The 11,535-nt window shown below is 35.3% G+C and overlaps 1 protein-coding gene across 5 annotated transcripts; it reads left to right on the forward strand.

The window, feature by feature from the left end:
• The first annotated feature begins 1,860 nt into the window (after nt 1-1,860).
• On the forward strand, nt 1,861-6,979 carry LOC107775494 (sulfite exporter TauE/SafE family protein 3). Of its 5 annotated transcripts, none has more exons than XM_016595231.2 (13): nt 1,861-2,697; nt 2,952-3,230; nt 3,505-3,664; nt 4,077-4,277; nt 4,351-4,415; nt 4,507-4,534; nt 4,626-4,717; nt 4,990-5,076; nt 5,192-5,242; nt 5,922-6,143; nt 6,272-6,365; nt 6,499-6,639; nt 6,763-6,979. In XM_016595231.2, the coding sequence occupies exons 2-13, from the start codon at nt 3,006-3,008 to the stop codon at nt 6,846-6,848; spliced, it is 1,452 nt and encodes a 483-aa protein (XP_016450717.1). In that variant the 5' UTR covers nt 1,861-2,697; nt 2,952-3,005; the 3' UTR covers nt 6,849-6,979. The 5 variants fall into 5 exon arrangements, with proteins under 5 accessions (XP_016450717.1, XP_016450714.1, XP_016450718.1 ...); XM_016595228.2 differs by having other exon boundaries at nt 2,012-2,227; XM_016595232.2 differs by having other exon boundaries at nt 2,021-2,227; nt 2,952-3,201.
• The last annotated feature ends 4,556 nt before the right edge of the window (nt 6,980-11,535 follow it).

Raw genomic sequence — 11,535 nt, forward strand, 5'->3', positions numbered from 1 at the left:
GTGACAAAATGGTTAAAAGAAAATAGTTATCCACCAAAATATAAGTTGGATAATGAATATTTTAAAAACGGATCAAATATGGATAAGAACTGTATTATCCACTTAGAAAATTGATAACCAGTGGATAACTAAGGAGTTTAACTTTTACATTTGTAACACCTCAGATTGAGGATTCCTCAAGTTTGGGAGACTAGGGACTTCTCACAATAGTGATCATATTCAAGAAGTCGTGGATAATATGAATATCCATATTATCCGCCGTTTAACCTTTTTTTATCCGTATTAAATATGAGTCGGTCGATTAATTTATCTATTTTTGCATTACCTTATTTTCAACTCGCTTATATTCGCTCCGCCCCACCGGTTTGCCACCCCTACTTAAAGTAGTAGCTACATCTTTGATGTTACATAGCCAAATATAAGATACCCCCTCTACTAAAAGTTTGGATGGATAGTTTTGCCAAATCAAACTTTATTTGCCACGAGGAGAATGAAATCGTAGATTTCTTCTACTAAATCTACTAAACAAGCTATAATCGTAGATTTCTTCTATTAAATTTGGATTTTTTTAAACTTTTAATTAGTTTTAAAATATGTATGTACTTTAAAGAGTTTAATTCTTTTTGGTGCGGTACAACTAGTTTTGAATTTATTAATAATAGTTTTTAAAAAATATTAATTAATGAAATATGAATATTTTTTGAAATTTTAAGCATTTTATTTTTTTATAACATAAAAGGTTAAGAAAAAATGACTTTCTTTTGTGAAATTTTGTTTATAACAGCTAAATAAGATCTAACCGTCAAATGCTATTATAATAATAGTATAATAGCAACCCAAAAAAATCCGGACAAGCGATGCCATTATAGATAGGTTTAACTATAGTTTAATTTTCGTACTACTAATAAATATATTCGATGTCATTATAGATAGGTTTAACTATAGTTTAATTTTCGTACTACTAATAAATATATTCGATGCCATTATAGATAGGTTTAACTATAGTTTAATTTTCGTACTACTAATAAATATATTCTTATTTTATATTCTATCCCAAATAAATTAATACATAACTTAAAGTGAATATTATTTAATGGGTCAACCAAAATTTGCATACAGTTATTCGGTGATTTTCCCCCCTCATTCCTCAAACTAAACGCGGTATTATTTTATGCAAAATTTTATACAGAGCCTTTACTCCTTTTACCAAACGACGCCTTAACTTTCTCTAATCACCGTTTAGTAACCGTAAGGGCTGTATTTGAAAATTAAGAAAAAATATTTGAAGTTAAAATTTAAAAAACTATCTAAGTAAAAGTTCTGTTTAAACATGTATTTTACTATAAAAATAGATTTGTGAGTAAAGATTACAAGTTCACTTAAAATACACTAAAAATAACATTACAATATTTCACTTAATTCAAAATATTGAATCTCATATTGTTACTCCTCATGAGCAATGAATAATATAAGTTTCAGGTTCAGTTTTAGAAAATGAAAAAAAAACTTACTAGTAAATACTTCTTTCGGTACATAATAAGTGATTTTTTTGCCTTTTTATTTTGGTTCAAAATAAGTGTCTTCTGCAAAATCAAGAAAGAATTAATTTTATTTTTTAAAAATTTGCCCTTATTTATATATCCCAATGTGTCAAGGTAATGCAAATTTTAATTAAGAGTAATTTAATGAATAACCAAAAACCATTTATTATGTAAAGGAAGGAATACCGAGTAGAGGCTAAAACAGATTCACACTTAGCTGAAATGAAGATGGAACATGTAGTGTACTGTTGTGTACTGTTTATTTTTTTAGCACGTTTGGCGCATTTACTTTAAAAATAATCTGATGTTCAGACTCTTTAAGAGAGATAGGTGCGGCGGGGGTGGGGTGTGAACCTGTGAGGGTAGGGGAAAAGTAAAAAGTTCAACATCTCCACTGTTTGAACATTTAATTTAACATTAATTGACTGTACCACTAAGTTTTTAACAAATTAAAAACTACAGCATGTAGCAGACTTTTTATATATAAATAAAGGTCAGAGCCAAAGAAAGCCATTAAAGAGCTATAGAAGGAGCTTTTTTAAACATACCCAAAATTTAAAGCCTACTCTTAACATTGTCTGCAGTCTTTTCAGCCTCAGCTTTTAATTAATACTGCTGTAAAGTTGCAGCTTCATTTTCAAAATATTTAAGGTCCAAAAGTTGTTGCCTTTACATATTTAAGTGGGGTAAGTGTAATAATCTTGATTTCTTGCTTCAAGTTTTAACTTGTTTTATAGGTTTCTGACTTTGTCAAATAATATAATCTTGCATAATATTGGAAGAAATTGAATTTGTAAGTTGCTTCTTCTCTTGTCTAATATATAGTCCATTGAGTTGATGTCTTTACATATTTATTTGGGTAAGTTCAAAGATCTTGATTTCTTGCTTCAAGTGTGCCCTTTCTAGATGTTTATTACTTAGTCAATATACTTCTATCAGATTGGAAGACTTGATTTCTGAAGCTGCTTCTTCATTTTTTTTAAAATATATAGTTCAAAAAAATTAGATGCTTTTACTACTTTGTTGGGATAGAGTATCTTTTCCTCCTCAGCCGACATCTTTCGAAAACAACCTACCTCTGCGTACACACTACTCCCCATACCCCACTGTTGGGTTTTGATTGGGTCGTTGTTGTTGTTGTACAACTTAGTTGGGGGTAAGTGTAATGATCTTGATTTCTTGCTTCAAATGTGCACTTCTAGATGTTTCTTACTTGGTCAATGTAGTCTTTATCAGATTGGAAGACTTGATTTCTGAAGCTGCTTCTTCTTTTATTATATATAGTTCATAAAGTTGTTGTCTTTACATATTTAAGTGGGGTGAGTGTAATTATCTTGATGTCTTGATTCTAGTTTGAACTTCTTTTTAGAGGTTTCTGACTTGTGAATGTTCTAATCTTGATTACCTCAGAAGGGTGCTCTGCTGGTTATTTGGAACAAAAATAGAGAGGGGATTTACCAATTGATGGCTGAAATTGGATTAAAGTTGAAGGCTTTGACAAGATATGGAGTTGGGGTGATTGGTTTTCTTGTTCTAGCTTTTGCCCTTTTCGCGTCTGCTGAGCAAATTGGGATTAGAGGCTCTCTAGATAAAAATGGAACAGCTGATGACTTTGAATCAGGCTACTTTGTTAAGCTATTCAATCTTATGCTACAAAAGGGTAAAATGCATTACCATCATTTTTGGCCCGTGAGTTCACTTCCATATCAGAGTACTTTCCTCCCTCTTCTTTCCTCAACACTGTAAACAATTTCAAAGTTTAAAAGTTTTCTATTTTCAGCGGCATAGCATGTTAATGCAATTAAAGGATAATAAAGTTGAGGCTAAATTTTTCGGAAAGGATATATAGCTTGAAGGCGAAACCGTCTCTATATCTTAGGGAAAAGGGCGTTGTTTGAGTTTTTTGGAAACATGTTGATGCCTTGTAGTAGATGTTATTGCTGAAGTGTGAGATGTATTTCAGGAATTGGAATTTGGGTGGAGAGTAATTGTTGGTTCAGTTATCGGATTCTTTGCTGCTGCTTTTGGGAGTGTAGGAGGTGTTGGCGGTGGTGGTATCTTTGTTCCTATGCTTACTTTGATCATTGGGTTTGATCCGAAAACATCAACTGCAATATCAAAATGTAAGAATCTAACTGTACCGGTTAATAACCATGCTATCATTGTTTCTCTTGTTTCTATACTGATTAGTGAATGAAATTTGATTTTTTAAAATTTGAGGGGCTTCTTGAACAATATAACTCCCAAGTGCGTGTTAGATGATTTTGGTATCAACCTTTGCTAATACTTCTTGTTTCTCTCAAGCTAGCACAAGGTTTAGTTGTGGCCCTGTAGCAGGGATTCAAAATAGGAAAAAGTGGGAAAGAATCCTTACAATTTATGTGATGCTGAAGAAAATTCACCATCATCCTTTGGTCCATGATGGACCCTTGTGGTTTGAATCCTTACAATTTATGTGATGCCAAAGAAAATTCACCATCATCCTTTGGTCCACGCTCCACGCTATAATTGAGCGTTCCGTTTTTTTTTGGCCAGGTATGATAACTGGTGCAGCAGGGGCAACTGTGTACTACAACCTCAAGCTAAGGCATCCAACACTTGACCTGCCCATCATTGATTATGATCTAGCTCTTCTTTTACAACCAATGCTGTTGCTAGGGATCAGTATTGGAGTTGTTCTCAACACACTTTTTGCTGACTGGATGGTTACAGTCTTGTTGATCATTCTTTTCATAGGTAATGATGATTCAGCTGTGATTCTACCCGTATTGTCGATAATAGTTATTCTGATTGGTTAAGGGACTTGCAGCTACATCAACCAAGTCATTCTTCAAGGGTGTTGAGACATGGAAAAAAGAAACCATAATTAAAAAGGTTCGTCTCTTGGACCTTCTTTCTGATTAATGTACAATAGGAATTGTATTTTTTCTTATAAGTTGTTCACTCGTGTTTCTTTTACGTCCAGGAGGTCTCCAGACGCTTGGCATCTAGCAGTGAGTTGCTCAATTCGCTACTCTTATCATATAAATATCAAGACAGATATTTGACCAGTTAGTAATATGTAGTATTGTGAAACTGCAACAGATGCTGGTGCCGGAGATGCTACATACAAACTTCTACCTGGAGGTCCAACTAATGGTGTCAGAGTTAGAAATGACGGATATAAAACACCGGAGGTGATTTATGACCCCGGCGGCCCTATTCGCCTTACCATATGTCCAAAATTTCATAAACATTAGCTCATGTTATTTTGAGCTTGATGTGACTTTTCTTTAACATTTTATCCTATGTTTTCCCACATATTTTATTCATTATATTACAAATGCCTCTAGTTTCTAGAATAACATAATGATGATTTTAATCTTCATGGTAGCCAAAATGGGAAACCTAAATCAAAATAGTTTTTAGGAACGCTATACTCGAATACTGACTTCCTGAGCTTCTACAGGTCTCTATTGTTGAGAATGTGTATTGGAAGGATTTCGCCGTAATTCTTGCCGTGTGGGTCATTCTCCTGCTTCTGCATCTCTTCAAGGTTGTTTGCTTTAAATTGCTTGCCTGTTTGTAATGCCGTCACATTTTCAGGACTGCCTTCTGAATGTTCCTGCACTATTACATTCTGATTAGAAGCTATCATTTTTTCGGTGCAGAATTATACACCAACTTGTTCAACAACATATTGGATACTAAACCTCTTACAGGTACTTTTTGCTTTAGATGTAAAAGAATTATCTTTGTGTTTACTCCAATTGTTATTCACGTTCATATCGTAGATACGGAATTTACTTGGACTATTTCGAAGCTGGAAACAGTTAACTTTTCAGTTATTCTAAAGACCAAAAGAAAAGGAGTAAAACAAGTTGCTCATACGATAGAAATAATTTGATGTCAAGCTTACCAACCAACAGCTACAAAATATTCCACTCTATCAAATTGATTCATTTAGCTTAGCAAACCATGTAAGCTTAGCACTATGCATCTGGATTTATCTAACACTAAATTATCTCTGTAGCTAAATATATTGAATAAGATTATAGACAAGGCAGGGGTAAGGTCTGCGTACACACTACTCTCTCCAGACCCCACGGTGTGGGATAATACTGGGTATGTTGTTGTACTATAGATGTGTATATTCCTTTTGCCTATTCAAAAGATAGTTTACAGTGAAAATTCATGAGGAAAGCCGGTAGAAACAGCATTTACTGTTTAGAGGTACCAAATTCGTGATTAGGATAATATCTGGTGGTTAAACAATTTAATTAGAACATCATTGTTATGAGGCCCTTGTTATGATTACTACACAAAATTGGGCTGCTGCTTTGGGTCGATGAGGGAGGTATTAGCTTCTCTCCTATTTGAGGATATTTTGCTAATTTTCAGGTTCCTGTTGCTGTCGGAGCTTCTGCATATGAAGCAGTTTGCTTGTATAAGGGAACGAGGGTGGTCATGTCAAGTGGTGAAGCAGTAATAACCTGGAAAGTGCATCAGCTGATACTTTACTGTTGTTGTGGCATTTTGGCTGGTATAGTTGGTGGGCTGCTAGGTCTTGGCGGAGGATTCATTTTGGGCCCGTTGTTTCTAGAGCTAGGGATTCCTCCCCAGGTGCATCTTCATTTCTCCTTATGATACCTCTTGTTTAGTCCATTACTTTCCAATTTTCCATTTCAGTTTTTTTAAGAGCTTTTGGAAGTTATTGACAAACTAAACCATATAGAAATTTGTGAATACAGGTATCTAGTGCCACTGCTACCTTTGTGATGATATTCTCCTCCTCCATGTCCGCCATTCAATATTACCTGCTAAGGCGCTTTCCAGTACCATATGGTAAGGAAAACTCGGAAGTCTTTCATTGGTATTTGTCGTTTCCACTTGACCAATCACAAACTTGGAGCCTATTGTTTTTTTTTTTTTTCATTTTCCATTTTCTTAGATGCTCTATTCTATCTCTATCTTGCAGCTCTGTATTTTGTTGCTGTGGCCACGGTTGCTGCCTTGGTTGGACAGCATGTTGTACGAAAAATAATAAGTATAGTTGGTAGAGCATCTGTGATTATCTTTGTTTTGGCCTTCACTATCTTTGTCAGCGCACTCACATTAGGCAAGTACCTTCTCTATTCATTTCCTTTACATATTTTGAGCCATTTGAAACTGTCGCTATACGACTCATTCCCTAAATTTCTGGTTTTATTTATCTCTATTGTCTATACGTATTCGGGTGCAGGTGGCTTTGGTATTGCAGACACGATTAGGAGGATCAAGGAAGGGCAGTATATGGGGTTTGATAACATCTGTGCATATAGTCCTTAAGTTAGCTTTTGTATTACCAGTCTCTTTCTGGTTTTCTTGTAACAGATTTTGACTTAGGTGATTCACATATGTTACATTTGGATGATAAAATCTTTGGTAGTCAACAGGAGTATGGTTTCAAAGTTGTTTTACCTTGGCACTTGTCAAAGGATGGCAACATGGTCACCTCGAAACAGGTACTGACATATGATTAAAAAATATAATTTATCCACACTTAGTGTTATTCCAAATTAATAGATGCAAGCCATTTGTCTTTTAGATACACAATTATCACTTAACAGTGGTCAACTGATGTTGTATTCTCGTATTAATTTTTGTGTAAACACCAATCAATGAGATATTCTTGAGATGACAATTGAGTCCTAGTTTCTCACCCTCCCCTGTAACCTTTCATATTAGGTTTCAGATCTTGGAGTTATATGATTTTTCACATCAAAAAAGCATATTTGCCTGTATGCTTAGTACTTCAAGTTGGGTAACTAAGCCTTTAAGGAACTCTCTAAATTATCTGATCATAAAATCCATACATTTGTAACCGGTGAACTGTATCATCTCTGACTATATATGCAGTATAATTCTACTGTTTGAGTTCTTCAAGCAAACTAGCTTGTCGTGCCACTCGTAAACTTTCCTATGGTTCGTCTCTGATTTCACATTCTCAACTCTTTTGCCCTAGTTATTTTTGGAAAGTTTATCTGCAGTGCACAAGGAAATTTGTGAATTAGGGAAGCTATCAAAAGAAAGCAAGAATAACAAAAACCATCTAGTTGTGTGGGATAGTCATCAACCTGCTCATTGTTTATGGACCACATACATTTGTATAAAACATGAAATACCCTCTTGGCCCTCATTATAAGTGATGAATTCTATATTCAGACATTGTAAGGTTGACAAGAAAAATGGTGCAATTGTTTCCTCTTGGCCAATCTTTCCACTTGCTTGCTGGTAGTTTGTGCACCATGGTGTGTATGCAGCGGCGGAGCTAGTATGCCTCTTGCGGGTTTGGCCGAACTCAACCAGGGGCGGAGCTACAGTATTATTCGCGGGTTCAGCTGAACCCAGTATCTTTTGTTCAAACTCTGTATTTATATTAAAAATCCAATGAATTTGTACAAATTATTAATTTAGAACCTAGTAACTTGAAAGGATTATAATCCCGAACCCATAAGGTTCAAATCTCAGCTCCGCCTCTGAACTCAACTACTTTGACAAAACCTTAACTACAAATCCTGGTTTCGCTGTATGAAGAACAATACAGACAATCAAATCAGTGTATGCAAAAGTGGGAGGAAATCAAATTTTTATATCATGACTATTATTCTGAAATTGCCCGTGTACAAAGATTCATTCATTTGAGCTAGAGGAGCGGAAGGGGGTTCATTCGCTGAAAAATTACATTGTGTATATCAAATTTTTTCATGTATATATTAGATGTTGAATTCTCTCGGTGAAAATTCTATCTTCGCCATTATGAACCTTCAATATCTTACCTACAAACTAATACATGTTTGATTTAAATTAATTTCCTTGAGAAGGGGAGCCTTGGAACAGCAGTAAAGTTGTCTCCATTGTGACTTGTAGGTTATGGGTTCGAGCCTTGGAATCAGTCATTAATGCTTCATTAGGATAGGCTGCCTACATCACACCCTGTGGGGTGTGGCCCTTCCCCGAACCCTGCGTGAATGCGGGATGTTTTGTCCTTTTTATTTTATTTAAATTAATTTCCTTAAAATGAAGATAAAAGGTTCCCTAGAATGTCTTCCATTCTTGAGAATTTAACTTGTATGCAAATTCGTCAAGAAATATAACAACCACATAAGAAAATGAGACAATTCTCATCATGCATCACCCCACTTTTAATTAGTATCTAATATGTGTAAAATAATACAAACTTTTAGAAGAAATGATGTTTACATAGTTAATATTTCGAGCATGTGCGAGGAGTAAATGCATGCCATGATCAACAACTAGTTGATCACATATATTGAATACAAATATAAGTGTTTTATTAATGATGGTATAATAAATGTTTATTACCACCAATGTTCAAGATGTATAGCGGGATGGTTGGAATTCCTCTACCATTAAGTATCCGAGGTATCTAGTTGGAATTGATCTCTTAATAAGAAGCTCGTTACCTTCTTAGTGAGATTTACCTAAAAGTGAATCCAGATTAGTCAATTCGGATTGTTTCAAATATTGCCATCATTCCATCTTTCTTAAGCTCTCAAATCGACCCCATTCATAAAGAGGCAAATTTAGGTCCTTTTTTCGCCAAACTAGGTATTCTGTTTGTATATTTTGTAAAATTGATTTAATATGCTCCAAAAAGGTTGAATTGTGTACTTGGTTGGACGCTGCTGAGTTATTTATCCAAGGAACATGGATCGTTTTCAACTTAGTACTTTTTTTTTCGGTTGTTCTAGAATCGTACCTCCGCCTCTACGTTCATACCTCATTATCATTTTCTTTTCTTACAGTCTAAAGGAATAAGATGATTTAGGTCTAGGGGACCATATGAATCATATGACCTCAAATCAACATCCATATTTCTACCTTTTCTCTGTTTTTGTGATATGGTGTCCATCTCATTCAAATGATTTGGTAGTCAATTTTGTTGACTTGGTTTGGTTTGATAGCCAATCTTGTTGAATTAGTATAATTAGGTAGCCAATTTTATTGACTTGGTTTGGTTTGGTAGCCAACCTTGTTGAAATTATGAAAAGGGTGTGTAAATTGTCAAATATTGTAGGCTTTAGAGAGTGAGGTTTTGGCTATAAAAGGAGAGCCTTAACTCTCATTTCTATATACCAACAAAGAGTGAAAGATAGAGAGCAGCAAAGTATTGCATAAACTATAAGAAAATAGTTTGTGAAGAAAAATAGAGAGTGAGAGATATTGTAGTGAGGTAGAAAAAGCAAAAGAGTGTTTATTTCTTTTGAGGGTGTAGTGGTCTTATCAGTATTTTTACTGGTTACTGCACAGTGTAAAATTCCTCGCTATAGTGATATCGGTTGCTCTTCTTGGCCGTGATTTTTTCCCTTATTCAGAAGGGTTTCCACGTAAAATCTTGGTGTCATTATTGTTGCATTTCAATTCTTGCTGATTTAACCATAACTTAGTGTTTTGCGTTTATCACTAATACCGTGAATATTATTTTTTTACGGGGTTTATTCCCAACAAGTGGTATCAGAGCCAAGGTTCTGTCTGGGTATGCTCTGTGGTTGCAGCACAGTCTGAACTTTCACATCAGAAAAGAATTACTTTGGTCTCCTAATAAATAGTATTTGTATTTGTAATAAACGATGGAAGCCAACACTAGTAGAATGGTTACTTTAAATGGCACAAATTATGCCATTTGGAAGGGTAAAATGGAAGATTTGCTCTATGTCAAGCATTTTCATCAACCTGTCTTCACCACTATAAAGGCTGATAATAAATCAGATGAAGAGTGGAGTTTATTACATAGGCAGGTTTGCGGCTTTATTAGACAATGGGTTGACGATAATGTTTTGAACCATATTTCTGGGGAGACACATGCTCGGACCCTATGGGAGCACCTTGAAAGTCTGTATGCTCGAAAAACTGGAAACAACAAGATGTTTCTAATAAAGCAGATGTTTGGTTTAAAATACCACGATGGTTCCGCGATGACAGATCATCTAAATAATTTTCAGGGGATCATGAACCAATTATCTGCTATGGACATTAAATTTGATGAAGAAATTCAAGGCTTGTTTCTACTTGGTTCCCTACCAGATTCTTGGGAAATTCTTAGAACTTCATTATCAAATTCTGCTCCGGATGGTGTGATCTCTATGGATCTTGCCAAGAGCAACCTTCTAAATGAAGAGATGAGAAGAAAATCTCAGGGTTCCTCCTCATCAGATGTCTTAGTGACTGACTCTAGGGGGGAGAAGCAAGAATTGGGGTTCTCAAAATAGAGAACATAATAGAAGCAAATCCAGAAGCAGACTTAAAGATATTGAGTGCTATCATTGCAGGAAGAAAGGGCACACAAAGAAGTTCTGCCGGATTTTGAAAAAAGAGAATAGAGACAAGGAAGAACAGAAAGAAGATAGCAGTCGTGTGGCCACCGTCACTACAGAAGATCTTGTTATAGTCCTTGATGCGGATCCGATAAATGTTGCTTGTGATGAGTCGCTGGGTTGTGGACAGTGGTGCCACATCTCATGTGACATCAAGGAAGGAATTTTTCTCATCCTATACTCAGGGTGACCTTGGAACTTTGAGTATGGGTAATGAGACTGTATCTAGGGTGGCTGGTGTTGGAACGATTTGTTTGGAAACTAGTATTGGAACTAAACTAGTTTTAAACAATGTAAAACATGCACTTGATGTTCGTTTGCACTTGATCTCTGTTGGTGTTTTGGATGATGAGGGATATGTCAGTACCAATGGTGCTGGAATATGGAAGCTCACTAAGGGTTCCATGATTGTGGCTCGTGGGGAAAAGCGTCGTTGTCTATACTGGACTACGGCATCTACCTGTGTTGATATGGTGAATGTCGTTGAGAGCAATAACTCTTCAACGTTATGGCATAAGAGGCTTAGCCACATTAGCGAGACAGGACTAAATGTTCTGGCCAAGAAGAAATTGTTGTCAAATTTTGAAAGTGCAAAATTAGAAAAATGTGAGCACTGCTTGGCTGGAAAACAAAAAAGA

This window comes from Nicotiana tabacum, chromosome 20, assembly GCF_000715075.1.
Source record: "Nicotiana tabacum cultivar K326 chromosome 20, ASM71507v2, whole genome shotgun sequence".
Classification (NCBI taxonomy): domain Eukaryota; kingdom Viridiplantae; phylum Streptophyta; class Magnoliopsida; order Solanales; family Solanaceae; genus Nicotiana; species Nicotiana tabacum.